At 37.3% G+C, this 20,965-nt stretch overlaps 1 protein-coding gene across 18 annotated transcripts in view; it reads right to left on the bottom strand.

Moving 5' to 3' along the window:
- The window catches only part of ULK4 (unc-51 like kinase 4), a 735,705-nt gene that overhangs the window by 701,374 nt on the left and 13,366 nt on the right, over nucleotides 1–20,965 (bottom strand). For 12 of the 18 annotated variants that reach the window (XR_012129586.1, XR_012129585.1, XR_012129584.1 and 9 more), the window contains exons 6-14: nucleotides 20,672–20,773; nucleotides 20,067–20,147; nucleotides 18,417–18,492; nucleotides 13,543–13,635; nucleotides 12,603–12,647; nucleotides 11,409–11,527; nucleotides 11,198–11,267; nucleotides 9,769–9,865; nucleotides 2,756–2,860 (exon numbers count right to left, since the gene is read on the bottom strand). Coding sequence is in view for 14 of the 18 variants with exons in the window: in XM_073232503.1 (XP_073088604.1) it covers nucleotides 2,756–2,860; nucleotides 9,769–9,865; nucleotides 11,198–11,267; nucleotides 11,409–11,527; nucleotides 12,603–12,647; nucleotides 13,543–13,635; nucleotides 18,417–18,492; nucleotides 20,067–20,147; nucleotides 20,672–20,773 (788 nt within the window). In the remaining 4 variants the exon portion in view is untranslated. Of the gene's footprint in view, nucleotides 1–2,755; nucleotides 2,861–9,768; nucleotides 9,866–11,197; nucleotides 11,268–11,408; nucleotides 11,586–12,602; nucleotides 12,648–13,542; nucleotides 13,636–18,416; nucleotides 18,493–20,066; nucleotides 20,154–20,671; nucleotides 20,774–20,965 lie in introns of those variants that run through there. The other 6 variants (XM_073232493.1, XM_073232497.1, XM_073232495.1 and 3 more) reach the window with 6 other exon arrangements.

Here is a 20,965-nt window from a genome sequence, read left to right as displayed (position 1 = left end):
CTTTGCTGGTAATGTTCTTGCCAAAGATGCATAACCTAATCCTGACCACGAGAAACCTTAGACAAATGCAAATTGAGGGACATCCTACAAAAGACCTGGCCAGTACTCTTTAAAGTGTCAGCATCACAGAAGAGAAGGAGAGACTGGGAAATTACCAAACAGCCATGAAAAACAAGGACAGATGGTAGGAGAGTAAGTAGGCATAACAACAAACATGGGATCCTGTAACAGAAAAAGGACATCAGTGGCAGAACTGGTAAAATTCACAAGCATTTGGCAGTTTAGTTAATAGCACCACACCACAGGGAAATCACCGTTAATTCCCTGGTGTCACTAACCAAACTACAGTCCTGTAAATGTGAACATTAGAAGAAGCGGTGTAAAATGTATAAAGGAACTCTACAATTTTTAACCTTTTCTGTAAGTCTAAAAATAGTCCAAAATTAAATGTTAAAAATAATTTCTACTAAGGCTTCCAAAAAGTAATTAAGTGAGGTTATAAGAAGAAATAAGGAAATAGAGAGAGAATATGATCAAAGGGTATGGCAAATTGTTGTAGAAGGTCCACTGAGAAAATACCCCATTATGTGTTAAATTTGGCATAACACAGTTACTGTGCCACACATCTTAAATCATAAATTAGCTCCATTATAAGGAATAGTTGGGTAATCTATATTAAATGTTCTCTACCTAGTAAATAAATATGCACCCAAAATCCCATTTGTTCTGAACTATAGTAATATTCCCTAATAAGATGAAAAGAAGCCATCTTAAATTTTAAAAAGACATTAAAAAAGAAGAAAATTGAAATGGATCAAAGACCTGAATTAAAGTCATGAAACCATAAAACTCTTAGAAGAAAACATACGCAAAAATCTCTTGAATATAAACATGAGCAACTTTTTCATGAACCTATCTCCCAAGGCAAGGGAAACAAAAGTGAAAATGAGCAAGTGGGACTATATCAAACTAAAAACCTTCTGTACAGCAAAGGACACCATCAGCAGAACAAAAAGGCATCTGACAGTATGGGAGAATATATTCATAAATGACATATCCAACAAGGGGTTGACATCCAAAATATATAAAGAAATCACGTGCCTCAACAAACAAAAAGCAAATAATCCAATTAAAAAATGGGTGGAATATATGAACAGACACTTCTGCAAAGAAATTCAGATGGCCATTACACACATGAAAAGATGCTCCACATCACTAGTCATCAGAGAAATGCAAATTAACACCACAATGAGATATCACCTCACACCAGTTAAGATGGCCAATATCCAAAAGACAAACAAGAACAAATGTTGGCAAGGATGTGGAGAAAGAGGAACCCTCCTACACTGCTGGTGGGCATGTAAATAGTTCAACTATTGTGGAAAGCACCATGGAGGTTCCTCAAAAAAACTTAAAATAGAAATACCATTTGACCTAGGAATTCCACTCCTAGGAATTTACCCTAAGAATGCAGCAGCCTAGTTTGAAAAAGACATATGCACCCCTATGTTTATTGCAGCACTATTTACAATAGCCAAGAAATGGAAGCAACCTAAGTGTCCATCAGTAGATGAGTGGATAAAAAAGATGTGGTACATGTACACAATGGAATATTATTCAGCCATAAGAAGAAAACAAATCCTACCATTTGCAACAACATGGATGGAGATAGAGGGTATTGTGCTCAGTGAAATAAGCCAGGCGGAGAAAGACAAGTACCAAATCATTTCACTCATCTGTGAAGTATAAGAACAAAGCAAAAACTGAAGGAACAAAACAGCAACAGACTCACAGAACCCAAGAATGGACTACGTTACCAAAAGGAAAGGTACTGGGAAGGATGGGTGGGAAGGGAGAGAGAAGGGGAATAAGGGGCATTATGATTAGTACACATAATGTGGGGGGTGGGGCACGAGGAAGGCAGTATAGCACAGAGAAGAAAGTAGTGACTCTACAGCATCTTACTATGGTGATGCACAGTGACTGTAATGGGGTATGTGGGGGGGACTTGATAATGGGGGGAATCTAGTAACCACAATATTGCTCATGTAATTATATATTAATGATACCAAAATAAAAAATAAAAAAAAGAAGAAAATTAAAATATAGCATAGGGGTAGAATGTGTCAGAGGCTAGAAATCAACAGAAAACAAAGGGACAATAAACTAATTTTATTTGTAAGGGGAGTACTGCTCATCCCCTGGTAATACAGAATTACTTTCCAGAAGACTGGAAGCAACCAAAGTTACACAGGTTTAGAAGTACCCTGTGAACCATGACTCCCCATGCTCCCCTTGTCTCCCCACCACCTGCCCTACAGTCCTGACAGCCTATGAGAGGGGCTGATCTCTGTGTGATCTACCCACTCCCCCAGCCTGGTGAGCAGCTCCCTGCCATCTGCCTTTGTAACACATTAAGCAACTAGAAGATCTGGAGTAATTCAACCAAGTATTTGTGGAGAAATTAAGGGACTGGGGTCTGAGGGTTGAGGGCTGAAGTCAGCAAGTACTCCTTAGCCCATGGGAAGAAAAATCAGCACTCTGATGAAATGGACAGCAATGCAGGAAGAGGAGAGGGTGATGGATAGAGCGGAAGTTAGAAATGCAGACATGAGGCAGGAGTGAAATAAGGCAATCAACAGAGGAACAGGAAAGAAAATGAGGTGAAGAATATTTGGAATGAAAATATCATCCAGGTTTCAGCTATCAGTGAAGTCTACACCACAGCCCTCAGTCATTAAGGCATCTTCCTCACCTTTGGGTTGTCAATAATCGGAGTGACAAGGAGATCAGAGTCTGTGTAAATAAGCTCTCTCATCTGGGATTCCAGGGCCTGCTGACGCAGGTGCCCACTTGTAACCTGAACCAAGAACAAAAATTAGACTTTGTTCCTGTAATTAATGAAGAGCTTTTAAAAATTAGATGCTGATTACAATTAGCACACATAATATAACAGGGAGGCAGGGGAGAATGGGAAAGGGAGAATATAGAGAGAATACAAATAATGATTCTATAGCATCTTACTACGCTGATGGACAGTGACTGTAATGGGGCATGTGGGGGGGGCAATTGATAATAGCGGGAGTCTAGTAAGCATAACGTTGTTGTATATTAACAACATCAAAATAAAAAAATATTTAAGTAAATAAATAAATAATTAGATGCTGAGTAAGACATCACTGAAAAAGGTCCTTTATCAATGTACATTAACTGCTACTCCAAACACTTTTATAGACAGGATTTTTGTGAAGATCAAATGAAAATAAGGCATATTCCAATTTTTGCAGGTAAAAAACACAAAGCTCAGAGAAAGTGACTTGCTCATGTTTACCATAAAGGCTGGTTAGGATGAGAAAACAGATCTCCAATAGTTGGATGTTCTAAACTATGATGAGGCAAACTGGATTTTCAATTATCAGCACAGTTTTTATGTTTCATCCACCAAACACTAATTAATTTTTTCTACCTTAGAGAATAATCAATATGAGCTTAAAATTATAGCATAAAAAAATTTCAGGGTTAAGTACTCTTACCTTAGTGTTAAAAACCTATATTTTTATAAAACCTTGTTAAAGTGGAGCTGATACTAAATGAAAATAAATAACTAGATGTTTGTCATCAGTTATTCCTTTGAGATGTTCTTTGTGCTTTACTTAAACAGAACTTTTATTCCGAGTGCTATGCCTCAGTATTTCACAACAAACAAAAAAGAGGATTTATGCATGAAGAATTTACATTGAAACATTGACCAGAAAACTGAATAAAAGAGGAAACCAAACCAGCGAAGCAAAACATGAGGAAAAGAGATTATCCAAAACTGAGGTGGGGCATGGAAAAAGACACAACTAATAAAGTTCCTGGAAACCAAGACAGTCCCTTTGCAACATAGTAGATAGACATAAAAAGCACATAAAGGATAAGTAAGGAGGAATTCTTTAAAAACATTTTTCTAAAACATTTAAGAACTGCACTTCCAAGACAGCAAAAGACTTAAAAGAAAATCCAAAATGAGCTAAAGGAAAAATTGTTAAAATAATATAAGAATTAGTAAGGCAGACCAATTAGAAAATGTAGTATACATAAGCTTTCTATATGTAAAGTGAATGTATGCACAAATAACAGGTCATAAAAATGTTATTATCTCATTCACAATAGCAAAAAACAAAATTAAATGCCCAGAAACAAAGTAATGAAACATTGCAATGAGAGCTCATTAACTAAATAAAAATATTAAGTCATAAAATTGTATTCCCTTGTTTAAAAATGAACATACATGTTTAGAACCAGAAGAAGGGATATGAAAATGTAATCAATGTAACAACTCTAGTTATTTAATTCTAAGTCATTTTTTGTTTTCCTTATTCTGTTGTACATTTTCCAAGTAATCTACATTATATACCTTTGTATTGAATTTAAAACTATCATTTTAAAAGTTATAAAACAGAGGAGTAGGGGCCAAGATGGTGGCATGAGTAGGGCAGCAGAAATCTCCTCCTAAAACCATATATATTTTTGAAAATGCAACAAATACAACTATTCCTAAAAGACAGACCAGAAGATACAGTACAACAGCCCGGCTACATCTACATCTGCAAGAACTCAGCATCTCATGAAGGGGGTAAGATACAAGTCACGGCCCAGCCAGACCCGAGCGTCCCCACCACCCCAGCTCCCCAGCATGAGGAGAGGAGTCGGAGCAGGGATGGAGTGGAAGCCCAGGACTGCTAAATACCCAGCCCTAGTCATCCACACCGGGAGGGCAGACAGACATCGTGTGGTGTGCTGGATATCTGGGAAATGGAACAGTAAAACCTGTGAGCGGGTCCCCGCAGCTGGCGCCCCAGGGACAAAAGAAAAGTGAGTGTTTTTTGAAAGTCTTAAAGGGACAGGGACCTCAAAGCTGGACAGTAGCATCCCAGCACACTCAGCCCAGCAGCTGGGAATCCCAAGGAAATTCTGGTGCTCCAGCCCCCTGGGAGGCAGTGCAGCTCTGAAGCCCCTCATGGTGATAAACAGCCTCCCATCCATTCCCCCTCCAGAGCAGCCCCGCCATAGCAGGGAAGCGGCCTGAGAGCAGCCATGCCCACAGCAGCTACCCACAGCTTCCTCCACAGCCGTGCAGACCAGACTCAGAGGCCCTGCCAGCACACAGCACCCCAGCACAGACAGAAGCCAGGACAGGGCGCCAAGCATTGCCATTCTTGCAGGAGAGCACTCAACAGCTGACCCACCCGTGACAGCTCAGTTAAAACTAGAAACTGCTCTGAGGAGAGCAAGGTGACCAGCAAGCAGAAAGGGACTTTGTTCTCCCAGCTAACACACCCGCTAACTGCCCACAACCACCTCTATAGCCATGAAAAGGCAGGAGAATTTGATCCAGTCCAGAATTACCCACACAACCCCTGAGAAGGAGCCTGGAGAGATAGATTTAACCAATCTTCCTGAAAAAGAATTCAAAATAAAGGTCATAACCATGCTGATGGACCTGCAGAGAAATATGCAAGAGCTAAAGGATCATATTAGGAGGGAGAATACAGAAACAAAACAATCTCTGGAGGGACTTAAGAGCAGACAAGATGAGGTGCAAGAGGCCATTAATGGAATACAAATGAGAGAACAGGAACACAGAGAAGCTGAGGCACAGAGAGATAAAAGGATCTCCAGGAATGAAAGAATACTAAAAGAACTGTGTGAACAATCCAAATGGAACAATATTTGCATTATAGGGTACCAGAAGAAAAAGAGAGAGAGAAAGGGATAGAAAGTGTCTTTGAAGAAATAATTGCTGAAAACTTCCCAAAAAGTCGCTCAGACCATGGAAGCCCACAGAACTCCCAACACAAGGGACCCAAGAGGACAACACCAAGACATATAATAATTAAAATGGGAAAGATCAAGGACAAGGACAGAATATTAAAGGCAACCAGAGAGAGAAAAAAGGTCACCTACAAAGGAAAACCCATCAGGCTATCATCAGACTTCTCAACAGAAACCTTAAAGGCCATAAGAGAACGCCATGATATATTTAATGCAATGACACAGAAGGGCCTTGAACCAAGAATACTGTATCCAACACGATTATCATTTAAATTTGAAGGAGAGATTAAACAATTCCCAGACAAGCAAAAGTTGAGGGAATTTGCCTCCCACAAACCACCTCTACAGGATATTTTAAAGGGACTGCTCTAGATGGAAGCACTCCTAAGGCAAAATAGATGTCACCAGAGAAAATAAAAACACAGCAAAGAAAACAGACCAACCAAATACTAACTAAAGGCAAAAAATAAAATAAACTACACACAAAAGCAGTCAAAGGAAACACAAAAGAGCACAGAATAAAACACCTAACATACAAAGAATGAAGGAGGAAGAATAAGAAGGGAGAGAAATAAAGAAGCATCAGACAGTGTTTGTAATAGCTTAATAAGTGAGTTAAGTTAGATAGTAAAGAAGATACCCTTGAACCTTTGATAACCACGAATATAAAGCTTGCAATGGCAGTAAGTACATATCTTTCAATAATCACCCTAAATGTAAATGGACTGAATGTACCAATCAAAAGACACAGAGTAATAGAATGGATAAAAAAGCAAGACCCGTCTATATGCTACTTACAAGAGACTCACCTTAAACCCAAAGAAATGCACAGACTAAAAGTCAAGTGATGGAAAAAGATATTTCGTGCAAACAATAGGGAGAAAAAAGCAGGTGTTGCAGTACTAGTATCAGACAAAATAGACTTCAAAACAAAGAAAGTAACAAGAGATAAAGAAGGACATTACATAATGATAAAGGGGTCAGTCCAACAAGAGGATATAACCATTATAAATATATATGCACCCAACACAGGAGCACCTGCATATGTGAAACAAATACTAACAGAATTAAAGGAGGAAACAGAATGCAATGCATTCATTTTAGGAGACTTCAACACACCACTCACTCCAAAGGATAGATCCAGCATACAGAAAATAAGTAAGGACACAGAGGCACTGAACAACGCACTAGAACAGATGGACTTAATAGACATCCACAGAACTCTACACACAAACGCAGCAGGATACACATTCTTCTGAAGTACACATGGAACATTTTCCAGAAGAGAACACACACTAGGCCACAAAAAGAGCCTCAGTAAATTCAAAAAGATTGAAATTCTACCAACCAACTTCTCAGACCACAAAGGTATAAAACTAGAAATAAATTGTACAAAGAAAACAAAAAGGCTCACAAACACATGGAGGCTTAACAACATACTCCTAAATGATCGATGGATCAATGACCAAATTAAAATAGAGATCAAGCAATATATGGACACAAATGACAACAACAGTACAAAGCCCCAACTTCTGTGGGACGCAGCGAAAGTAGTTCTAAGAGGAAAGTATATAGCAATCCATGCCTATCTAAAGAACAATCCCAAATGAATAGTCTAAAGTCACAATTATTGAAATTGGAAAAAGAAGAACAAATGAGGCCCACAGTCAGCAGAAGGAGGGACATAATAAAGATCAGAGAATAAATAAATAAAATTGAGAAGAATAAAACAATAGAAAAAAATCAATGAAACCAAGAGCTGGTTCTTCAAGAAAATAAACAAAATAGATAAACCCCTAGCCAGACTTATTAAGAGAAAAAGAGAATCTACACACATCAACAGAATCAGAAACGAGAAAGGAAAATCATGACGGACCTCACAGAAATACAAAGAATCATTAGAAAATACTATGAAAATCTATATGCTAACAAACTGGAAAACCTAGAAGAAATGGACAACTTCCTAGAAAAATACAACTTTCCAAGACTGACCAAGGAAGAAACACAAAATCTAAACAGACCAGCAATGAAATTGAAGCGGTAATCAAAAAAACTACCCAAGAGCAAAACCCCCAGGCCAGATTGATTTACCATGGAATTTTATCAGACATACAGAGAAGACATAATTCCCATTCTCCTTAAAGTTTTCCAAAAACATAGAAGAAGAGGGACTACTTCCCGACTCATTCTATGAAGCCAGCATCACCCTAATACCAAAACCAAGCAAAGACACCACAAAAAAGGAAATTACAGACCAATATCCCTAATGAACATAGATGCAAAAATACTCAACAAACTATTAGCAAACCAAATTCAAACATACATCAAGAGGATCATACACCATGACTAAGTGGGATTCATCTCAGGGATGCAAGGATGGTACAACATTCGAAAATCCATCAACATCATCCACCACATAAACAAAAAGAAGGACAAAAACCACATGATCATCTCCATAGATGCTGAAAAAGCATTTGACAAAATTCGACATCCATTCATGATAAGAACTCTCAACAAAATGGGTATAGAGGGCAAGTACCTCAACATAATAAAGGCCATATATGACAAACCCACAGCCAAAATCATACTTAACAGCGAGAAGCTGAAAGGTTTTTACCTAAGATCAGAAACAAAACAGGGATGCCCAATCTCCCCATTTTTATTCAACATAGTACTGGAGGTCCTAGCCATGGCAATCAGACAAAACAAAGAAATACAAGGAATCCAGATTGGTAAAGAAGAAGTCAAACTGTCACTATTTGCAGATGACATGATATTGTACATAAAAAAGTCCTAAAGACTCCACTCCAAAGCTACTAGAACTAATATCTGAATTCAGCAAAGCTGCAGGATACAAAATTAATACACAGAAATCTGTTGCTTTCCTATACAGTAACGATGAACTAGCAGAAAGAGAAATCAGGAAAACAATTCCATTCACGGCATCAAAAAGAATAAAATGCCTAGGAATAAACCTAACCAAGAAGTGAAAGACCTATACCCTGAAAACTACCAGACACTCTTAAGAGAAATTAAAGAGAACACTAACAAATGGAATCTCATCCCATGCTCTTGGCTAGGAAGAATTAATATTGTCAAAATGGCCATCCTGCCTAAAGCAATCTACAGATTCAATGCAATCCCTATCAAAATACCAACAGCATTCTTCAACGAACTGGTATAGTTCTAAAATTCATATGGAACCACCAAAGACCCCGAATAGCCAAATCAATCCTGAGAAGGAAGAATAAAGTGGGGGGGATCTCACTCCCCAACTTCAAGCTCTACTACAAAGCCACAGTAATCAAGACAATTTGGTAATGGCACCAAAAGGTGGAAACAACTCAAATGTCCATCAACTGAATGGAAAAATAAAACATGGTACCATAGAATATTATTTGGCAATAGAAAGGAATATAGTACTGATACATGCTGCAATTTGGATGAATCTTAGAAATATTAAGCAAAAAAGGCCAGTCACAAAGGATTGCATATTGTGTTATTTCATTTATATGAAATGTTGAGAACAGGCAAATTTATAAAGGCAGAAAATAGATTAGTGGTTCTCTAGGGCAAGAGGGGATAGAAATTAGGAAAAGAGGAGTGACTGCTAATGCATACAAGACTTCTTCATAGGATGATGAAGCATTTTAAAATTGTGGGGCTGGCTGCATAACTCTGAAGATGCTAAAAGCCCCTGAACTGTACCTTTTAAATTGGTGAATTACATGGTGTATCAACTATATCTCAATAAAGTTGTTACCAAAAAAAAAAAAAAACTATGAAGCAGCTCTCTTATGAGTGAGTGCTTACTAGAAAAACCAGTGATAATAGAGAAAGATGACAATTGCAAGTTTTGTAATTACAAACATATTTTTTGCAAGATCAACTTGCACTTATTCTTCTGAGTCTCTGAAAAAGGCTGTTAAAAAAAATGCCATCTCTGGTCACCTTGGTCAAAGGAGAAGTCTTCTGTGGTAAATTCTGAGTCATATCCTCACCAGGACTTAACCCCACTGCAGTGCTAGTTCTTGGAGTAGGACGAGAACTGAAAAATACACACCAATTAACACTATTCAGAGTTCAGAAACTTTATCCTATTTACTGTTTTCTGGGGAAAAACACATCTCATGGAAAATGAAGTATATGATGATTCTATGTGATTCCATTATATAAAAAGTTAAAATTTTGTGTTTATATGACACTTACTTCTATAGATGTTTTTAAAGTAATTTCCTAGGTAATTTATTTTTAAGTATGGATTCTATGGTTTTACTAATGCTCTTATTTTATAATGCTTTCATTTACAGTATTTCATTTTACCTATAAACCTTAAAATATTGATTTTATTATTTTTTAAATGTCTGCTAGTGCAGATAGGATTAACAATAAACTATACAGTTTTCAAAGGATAGAAAATATTTAAAATTTATTTTAGAAAATGTTGAAAATGGGAAATTACCTTGAGTCTATTTAAGATAAGTAACAAGTAAATTCCAATCTGCATCTCTTTCTAACAATTCCTCCTGCACTAACACACAGCGGCCATTTTCTGTGGGTCACTCCATTCCTCCTGGGTCTGACTTTGAGTTTTTAATATTTTAAGAAATTCTTCCACTGAGATCACTAGGGTCTTATTTAATGAAGTCCTTTAAATTCCCAAATATCAGATTCTCACTTCCACATAGTCATTCATTAAACAAGTAGTAACTTGATTCATAAAATATGCTGAAATTATATGTTTTTTTAAATGAATTTAAAATGCCCAAGATGTATACAGATAATATTTAACGTATTTTATATTTAAATATGGGTAAAACAAATCAGGAAATTTTAGTTGGTCGTTATAACCCCTATGTCATTAAATGAAACTGTGTCTCTATGAGCCTAAAACTATAGCTGAAGTACTTATTATTTACAAACTACATTTTTTAATACATTGGCCTCAATCACATTAAAGTGCCATTCTGATCTTTTTATTTCAATCAATAAGCATTGTTTAAGCCTCCAAAAAAAAAATTGAAAGAAAAACCCAATAATCTGTTCTTTTCTATAAGTCTTTTTATCCGGTAAGAAACCAGACTTCTGACATGTTAAATTTAATTCTATTTGAAGTGGAAATACAAAATGAAGATGTTTTAACCTTTATAAAGAAGAAAGAGAAGGTAGTTTGCTTAAATTTTTAAAAAAAATACATAGTAAAATATATATTCCATTGGCTAGCACTTCACATAACTCTGACAGCAGAGAGTGAAACCGGAATTAGGTGTTCATATCCCTGTCCTTCATCTCTACGTAACATGGCTTGTCACCAGGAGACCAGAAGCTTTAAGAACTTTCATCTCCCCTGGGTTCCTCACTTTTCAGTCATTCTACATACCTCAGAAGAAACAGGGACTCATTCAACTGACCCCCAACAGTACTCTTAGGCCGCAACTCAGTTGGATTTTCTGTGGCAGGAAAGGAAAACACATCCATAAAGGAACAAAAATATGATAAGCAGGGCATGATATTCTCTTTAAAGAGAAAGACAGCACAAAGTCTCAGAAATAGCACCTAAGCAACAGGACTGTGCTCAAATGGAAGCTCACCAGGCCTGAAAGAGTGACTGAGTCGCTGGCCACTCTTCTCCCCTTTTGTTTGTCTGCTTGGAGGGCTGTGCAAGATCTCCTTGGAATCTTGTGTTCCAGAACACTCCGGCACATTTCTGCTGCTCAACAGGAACAAGCCAACACAATCAAACTTACTTTTGAACCCACTAGAGTTTTCTGGGTAGAACAAAAGGTTAGAAGAGATTATATTATACACAACATTTGGCAAAGCCCTGGAGTCAGAAAATATTTTTCACTAAGCAACTAGCATGAGCACTTAATACATATGCAAGGCTTTGCAGTAAGACGTCTATAAACTATATATCTGAAAAAGAAATACCAGCAGGCAGAGCGGGGAAGTAAATCAGAACTCAAAGCACCAGTGAACCAGCAGCGAGTTTCCCACTTATCTTTCCCCTTCCAGTATTGCTTGGCCTGGACTCAAAAGCACAAGTACAGAGAGGAGCCCCAAGAAAAGCCCTCCATTTCTGTTCCCAAGAAAGAAAAGGAGAACCCCTAAGAGTCAGAGCAGGAGATACCCCAGTTTGGTGCTCTTTTTTTTTTCTTTTTCTGTTTTGTCCTGCCTTAACCTCCAAGTGATCCCACAGCAGCTGGTTGGGGATGGCAGAAGCTTCTGGACAGTGTCTCAAATTCCAAGGGACAGGCATCTTCTTTTTTACCCAGACATATATGATCCCAAAACTTGAGGCAAATCCCTGTTGCTCTGCTCTTTTGTTCCCTTTCTTGTGGTTCTCCTACCACCCAACCCCAAACACATCCAGCAGTACATAGAAACTATAATATACCATGACTGAGTAAGGTTTACGGTGGGAATGCAAGGCTGATTCAACATTTGTAAACTAATTTATGTAAGAGTCTATAATGAGAGTCTAAAGAACTATATGATCATACCAACTAGTACAAAAAGGCATTAGACAAAATTCAACATTCATTCAAACTGAAAAAGGGCAGCTACAAAAACCTCCAGCTAATCACACTTAATGGGGAAAGGCTGAATGCTTTCATCATAAAATCAAAAACTAGGCAAGCATGTTCACTTTCATTACTTCTGATTCAGTACCTTACTGAAAAAGTCCTAGCAAGGGCAATAAGACAAAGAAAGGAAATAAAAGGCATACAGATGAAAAAGAAGGATTACAAACTAAAGTCAGAAGTGTTCTGTGACTTGCTGACCTGACGAGCCAGGACCAGGCCCAGTTTTCCGTAGCTCCCACAGACCTAAAAGAACAGTGAGAACATAGCTGAAGCTCACCAAATCACAGAAACCAAAGTTTGGAGAGACCTTAAATAGAACTCAGACTCCTCGATCCAATATCCAGAATTTGCCAAGATTAAAATTAAGTATCAGACAACCATTTACCAATGACATAGCTGAGGGGAGAAAAAAATAATCAATTATCAGGACTTTACCTCTATTCAACTACTTCTCATCTTGTTCTTTTCAATATACCATCACTGTTTTAAGTGTTCTGGGCTAAGAAGATTTCATAATAAAAAGGAAGTATATTAGTCAGGATGAGCTAGGCTATGCTGTGGTAACATACAACCCACAAATCCTAGTGGCTTAGGATCTTAAGACTATGTATCTCTCATGCACATAGCCAATGAAGGCTGCCAGGAAAGCTATGCTCATCATAGTCACTAAAGACCCAACAACTCCATTTGGAAATTTTCTCCCCAATTCCTTCATCAGGAGGAAGAAACACAGCAAATCACATACTGGATCTTAAAGTTTCTATACCCAGAAATAACACAGTTCTGCTCACATTTTATCAATCAAAGCAAGTCATGTAACCACAACCACACCTAACATAAAAGGGGGAAATGAGATCCTACCATGTGCTTGTGAGGTGGAAAGCCAGTTATATTTGGTGAACAAAACTAATGACTACAATACTCAGTCACTGACTGGAGAATAAACTGATCAGAAAATGAGCAAAATCAAGAATACACAATGTCATCACTAAACTCTTTAAGCAACCTTAATTAAACAAATGCTTGATTTTCTCCTATTATGAAAGCACAGAAATTCACTGATGCTGCATTATTAGAATAGTAATGGGTATAAGTGTTTAATAACAATGCCCCACGAACAAAAATAAGCTTATGCTACCTGACATTGGAATCCTTGGCGCTTGAGTTCTGATCTTTTCTAGTGAAAGCATCCTTCCAAAATGAATGTTGCAGTAGGTCTTCCCAAGTTAATCTTGATAAAACATAAATGTTAAAATTCAATTTTAATGTGATTTACCATGCAGAATTCCTGGACATGTCCCAATAACACATATCAGATTTTACAATATAAATTCCTCTACATAAACGTACTTCTGCAATTGCTTAATACTTTACAATTTCAAGATGCTAAAGTCAATGTATCAAATTTAAATCTATAATTCTGTGGCTCTTTATGTCCCAAGAGAGACTACTACCTCCTGTTTCACGTTATTTCATGTTCAGAACTGTACTTGTAGAATTTCATTCAGAAATAGACAAGAGTATCAACCTCATGACTATACACAGTCACACCTCTGCTTAGGAGTCAAGATGCTTTCTAGCTAGTTCACCTACATTAAAATGATCCTAGGCTGCATCTAAAGCCAGACTCACTCTCAAAGCATAAGTCCTACTACTAACAGAATATACCTCTGGGTATGCCCATCAGACTTAGCATGGCTGAGCCTGGCTGAGATTCAAAACTAAAAAGAAACTTTTTATTTGATCAGTTTAGTTATTCAAAATTTCTGTACTGAAATCAAAGCACTTTGATCAAAATTAAAACACGAATGATAAAGAGAATTTGAAATTGCATATATTATCCATTTTATACAAAGGGTTCTTGAAATGCACTAGTGGAGAAATAAAAATTGCTGATGAAATGGAATTTCTTCTTCATCTATCAGATTGGCAACAATGTGTAAGATCAACAAAGCCATCATAGGTAATAACAGTGAGAGGGAAGAAGCTTTCTAATGTTGCTGGAAGTATAAAGCAGCACATGTTCCTAGAATACCGCAAATGTATCAAACTTTTTAATGTCTTTATCCTTTGGCCAGCAACCCCTCTCTGGAGAAATTTATCTAAATGAGACTACTCCCTAAGCGAACAACAACAAAAATACACAGAAAGATACTTACTGTAGCAGTATATATGCTATTCTAGGTCAAGAAGCACTCTAAATGTTTAAGTTAATCGCATGTACATTGTTCAGCCACTTAAAATGACTAAGCAAATAAATAACTAGGTTAAAGAGTAGTTCCACTTACACAAAAAAGTATATAATATAGGAATATAAATGTGAAAATGTGGATATACCATCCTAAATCAAGTACATTTGTATCCTATCAAAGATGTCTGCAAGATTATTAACCAAAATAACACAAATTCTAAAAGCATTCTGTTGTAAGCATAGGTTCATACTGTAACAGAAGAATCAGCATTTCCTTCTGCAGTTTTCTATAATATTTAATGAACACAGAGAATGGATTATTTTATATGCTGCACTTAATTTATTCTTTATTTTACACTCTGAAGCAGAGATTCCCAAATACTTGCCTAAACCCCCTCCCCAGTGACTTAGTGGCAGAACAAGAAGCCAGTTGCTCCCACCTAGGGAGATCCCCTCTCCCCACCGTTCACTTGCCCATGCCACAATGACTTTCTGCCATCACTGCAATACAGGAAATGCACACTCTTTATCCTGCCACTTGATATTCCATTATGACAGGATTATCATTCAAAGTCATATTAAAATATCACCCAGTTAGTAGTTATTACATTAACTATCTTGACAGTATTACCCCAGTTCAATAGTTTAAGACAGTTTTAGCCTGAAATCTACAATGGATAAAATGGCACTTCTTGAAGCAACCTAAATGTCCATCGGTAGATGAATGGATAAAGAAGATGTGGTACATATACACAATGGAATACTACTCAGCCATAAGAAGTGGAAAAATCCAACCATTTGCAGCAACATGGATGGAGCTGGAGAGTATTATGCTCAGTGAAATAAGCCAAGCGGAGAAAGAGAAATACCAAATGATTTCACTCATCTGAGGAGTATAGGAACAAAGGAAAAACTGAAGGAACAAAACAGCAGTGGAATTACAGAACCCAAAAACGGACTAACAGGTACCAAAGGGAAAGGAACTGGGGAGGATGGGTGGGCAGGGAGGGATAAGGGGGGGGGAAGAAGAAGGGAGGTATTAAGATTAGCATGCATGGGGGGGAGGGAGCAAGGGGAGGGTGGGCTGCACAACACAGAGAGGACAAGTAGTGACTCTACAACATTTTGCTAAGCTGATGGACAGTAACCGTAATGTGGTTGTTAGGGGGGACCTGATATAGGGGAGAGCATAGTAAACATAGTATTCTTCATGTAAGTGTAGATTAAAAATTTAAAAAAAAAAAAAAAAGAAAGAAAGAAAGAAAGAAAGAAAAGGGGGATTACTCCTTAACAGGATAAAACTATTGGTAAATCAAAGATCAACACATGCTTTAAATATCCTTAATGTTGATCACTTAAAGGGTGTCAGATGATCAGCTATGGAGGTACTCTTTTCTGATAATATTCCTTTCTCTTAATTTAAAAAAAAAAAAAAAAGCAGTTACTGTGTGCTGACCTCCAATGAGTTCTGCACAGTGGTGTGGAGGGCATGTCAAGGTGTGGGCAAAGGGTCTGTTTGTTTCTATGCAGAAGATCAAGGCCTAGCTTGGATACCCAGAAAATGAACTAAGATACGATATGAGGAGGAGCTTCCGGCATCAGCACTCTCTGGAGGACTTGTGCCGGGGGATGATCATCAAAAAGCCTCCACAGGGATCCGGACGATGCTGCAGTTGTGGCTGCATCCAGCCCACCGTCTCCTGGACTTGCCATAAGAATGAGGAGGGAGATGTCTAGGCTGGCATGTGCATACAGTGAGACAACAAATTTGACCGGATCTGTACTGTTGGAACTCAACCAGGAGTTGGGAGGGGTGCAAGTTGTAGCACTCCAAAATCTCATGACTATAGACTATCTATGGTTAAAAGAACATATGGGATGTGAACAGATCCCAGAAATGGGCTGCTTTAATTTGTCTGATAGTTCAAGTACAGTTGGACAATATCCATCATATCATAGATAAATTTTCACAAATGCCTAGGGTGCCTAAATGGTTTTCTTGGCTTCACTGGAGATGGATGGTAATTATAGATTTGCTTTGTTTATGTCACCGTATTCCTATTATGTTAATGTGTGTGTACAAATTAGTTAGTAGTTTAAAACCTATACATACTTAAGGTACTCTACAAGAAGATATGTCAAAGAAATAATCAATCCTCCCATGTTTTCTTCCATATGCTACCTCTGTAGCTTTTCTTCTTCCTTCCTAATTACAACCCTTAAATAGAATTCGTGCCTCATATCGAATTTACCGAGTATCATAATTCCTCCAGGTGGTAAAGATACCTCGAGACAAGTGCTGGGCATAGAAGCCACAGGGCATAAATCTGCAAAGAAGTAAAAAGCTAACCTTTGCAAACAATATGGCTTCTCTCTCACTTACCAACTTTACATTTCCCTGTATGGCCCCGGAAGATGACTGGTTAGCCAGAGACGGGTAAGATTCCTCAAGGGAGGAACAACCTAAGACAGGCACAGTCGCAGGGGGGCCATCAGGTGAGAATTTGGGGATCAACAGAGGTGAGGCTCAGAACCTCACCCCCCCTGCTTTGAGAGAAATCTTCTGCATCCGTGGATGTCTTGCTGCCCTTGTCTAGCCTGGATTAATACTTAGTCCATAGGCACACACCTGATCATCTGATCATCTACATTTGCCTTCTTACAGCACTAAACTATGTTTTCTACCTTTATCTTGCATCTACCTACCACTTCAGCATTTTATTAAAAATAAAAATAATAATAATAATAGGAGAAATGTGGGATCAACATATAAATCAAGTACAAAAATCAAACGAATATTCATATTTGACCTGATTGTTTATAGGTCATATTGCATGATCAAAACTGAAAGTTTCTGTGATGAATGCCCTTGTACTGTTCACCATGTAAGAATTTATTCACTATGTAAGAATTCGTTCACCATGTAAGAACTTGTTCGTTATGCTTCAGAAGATTGGAGACTGACGAGAATTAGGCTTGAGATGGATTAATGATTGTACATTGAGCGTTGACCCCCCTATACTGAATTTTATTGTTGTTAACAACCATTTGATCAATAAATATGAGAGATGCCCTCTCAAAAAAAAAATAATAATAATCAACAGAAAAAAAAAATGGCACTTCTTGAATTTGAGTTACAAGAAAATCTGTCAAACTACTAGGCAACTATTTAATACATTGAAAGAGAAACTGACTAAAAATTCCTCATGATCAAGCCTACCATTTGCAACAAAATGGATGGAGCTACAGGGTATTTTGCTCAGTGAAATAAGTCAGGCAGAGAAAGACAAGTACCAAATGATTTCCCTCATTTGTGGAGTATAACAATGAAGCAAAACTGAGGGAACAAAACAGCAGCAGACTCACAGAACCCAAGAAGAGACAAGCTGTTACCAAAGGGGAGGGGTGGGGAAGGGCGGGTGGGGAGGGAGGGAGAAGGGGATTGAGGGGGTCATGGGGAAGACAAGTGTAGCACCCAGAAGACAAGTAGGGACCCTGTGGCATCTTACCACACTAAGGGACAGTGACTGCAATGGGATATGGGGGGAACTTGGTAATACGGTGAATGTAGTAACCACAGTGTTTTTCATGTGAAACCTTCAGAAGAGTATATATCAATAATACCTTAATAAAAAAATGAAACAAATTCCTCATGATTAAAAATATCCACAGAGAAAACACTCAACAGAAGCTCAGATTGTTTTTTAAAAAGAGTTAATCTGAACAGCTCTTTGTATATTCAGAACAGTACAATTTTAGAAGTACGTGAAGGGAAAAAAGATTCCATTATTCATTCTCATTAAAATAATATCCTTACATACCTTTTCTGAGGATTTTTTTGAAGTAAACCACCAAGCAAACTAATCAAATCTGAAGAAGCCTTAGGAAGAGAAGAATCTACACATGCATTCATTGCCAAAAAGAGAAAGAAGTGGTAAGTAGATGAATATGCACCCTGCATCAACATTTAGAGTAACAGTATTTTAAGCACATCTGTTTTTAAGAAAACACTGAATCCGTTAATAATCACTACAAGCTCCATGGGGGTGGGGAGGCACAAAAACACACATTTTTTTCCTATACCACAAAAACCATAAATCTTAAAAACAGTTTTGACTAATCTCTAAACTTTTTCTTTATTGAATAACCCCAGTAAGGATCTTCTGTCTGACAAACTCATACCCTAATCTTCAACTATTATGCCTCATTTTCTGAGGCACTTTTCATTTGACCAACTTTGGCTTGTAATATATTACAATTAGAATATTTGCAGCCCCTTTTCTATAAAGACTTTCAAAAGGAAAATAATATCACAATATTATGATACTGTCCAATTCCATTACTCTCCAGGTGTTTCATCTTTTTTAATTAGACAGATACACACCATGGCCAGTCTATCAATCTCTGGTTAAGAGAGTTGGCCATGAAGAGCACGACCGAAGCCGTCACAAAGCGCCCAGAACCAGACAAAACGGACGCCGCTGCAGGGGTCACCGGACACGTTGGACAAAGACCCCGAGCCCGGACCACCAGTGGCACCTCCCCGGACCTCAGACACCTCCTTTTCAGATTCCTCCTCCCTGCCTAAAAGTCCTTAACTTAACCAAGAAAACCATAATATTTGTTAAAAAGAGAGACAGAAGCCATCATTACAGGGAATAAGGAATGACTGATTTCCACAAAAACTAAAACAAAGTTGGTGAAAGAAAAATGCGGCTTTTTGTCTTAAGAAATATGGACTATTCTCAAAGTATCAAGAACTTTGGCATTTTTTGTCACCTAGGATCGTTCCTGAAATATTGAAAATATTCCATATTACTATTCCTTCCATTAATTATTTCTGAAATTTTTCTTTTAAAAACATTATTTCTTGTAAACTCTTGTTTTCATTTATGTGTTAATATTCACTTTTTTGTGGTCTGCAACAAAGTATTTTATTTTTGTGACTTTTGTTTTCTTTCCTTAAAACTGTTAACAGTAAACTGTTATATTAATCTCACTTTGTATGATTGAAGTCACAACATTTTTAAAATACCAGAACAATATGTAATTTAAAAGACTTTAAAAACTTGTCAGGGTAGCATTCTGATTCATCAAGATAAGTACAGAGAAATACTTGATTTGTTCTTGGTCAAACACTAAATAGACATAACTACATAGGACAGGAGTACAAATAAGTAAATAGTACACACACACAAAAGGTTGAGTTTTTTAAATCTTCAGACCTCTTTTGACACAGGAGCACAAAATAATCTGTGTTTTTAAGTGAGGGAAACTATTAGTAGTACTTTTTTCCATTTCAGTGTCTACAACAAAATGGCAAAGGGAATGCTAACACTGCTAAAAATATCAATTTGAGACTATTTACAAAATATAATTTTATGAATTAATAAAAATAGGCTGTGGATAAAAGTGTACCTTTAGTCACAATAAAATGTAAATTAACCACATTTATGACTTAAAAATCCTACCTTTTGGAATAGGTGGCAAAGGATCTTCACAAAAAATCTTTTCAATTAATTCTGAAGAACTTTCTAAAAATGGAGGTTTTCCTGAAATCACATGAAAACTTGCAAAATTAAACAAGTGTGCTATCATCAGTAATTCTAAACCAGTCTCAATTACAGATAGGTGAGAATTATGCAATTTACAGGAAAATATATATATATATAATAACTAATTATTGAAATGCCTACTACATACCAGGCACATTGTCTATATATTTATTACATTTCTGAATCTGAATTCACCTATGAAACTCTACCATGATCCAAGGACACATCTGATTAATTCAATCACAGGGTGCCTTTATAAAAATGTCTACTAACAATCAGTTTTTAATTGTTAGGCACACTTCAACATTCCAGATGGTTATCATGCAAAACACCTAAATGTCAAGAAGTCCCTAGGAAGCTGCATATGCCTAGATGCCAAGCAACACAGCCAAAATCAGCATATATAAAAATTCAGAAACAGCTTTTTCATGTCTTACACATAAAATATCTGCAGACTACAGATTTACCCTGTCTTTGTATGTGTCCAGCTCTGATTTTACACTGACCCAAAAGGTAATCACCTGAAAACATTTCATAAAGCAGACAGCCCAAAGACCAGAGGTCACTGGCGACAGAAAAGTCAGCACCCCTCACAATTTCTGGAGCTGTGTATGTAAGAGAGCCTGAAGAGAAAGAACAAACAACTTCGTTAGGAATTTATATTGCTCCCAACACATACCTACCCATGAGAGACCTGGAGAGGTGAAAAAAATGGGAGGAAAACGTGCACATGAATTGGTCTTCATATGTATTTAATGTTTTTTAAAGTCTTTTAGTTTTAAGGTCCCATTTTACAAGGATATGTAAGACTATAA

This window comes from Manis javanica, chromosome 3, assembly GCF_040802235.1.
Source record: "Manis javanica isolate MJ-LG chromosome 3, MJ_LKY, whole genome shotgun sequence".
NCBI classification, from domain to species: domain Eukaryota; kingdom Metazoa; phylum Chordata; class Mammalia; order Pholidota; family Manidae; genus Manis; species Manis javanica.
The sequence above is the reverse complement of the archived record's forward strand: the minus strand, read 5'-3'. Positions and strand labels throughout refer to the sequence as shown.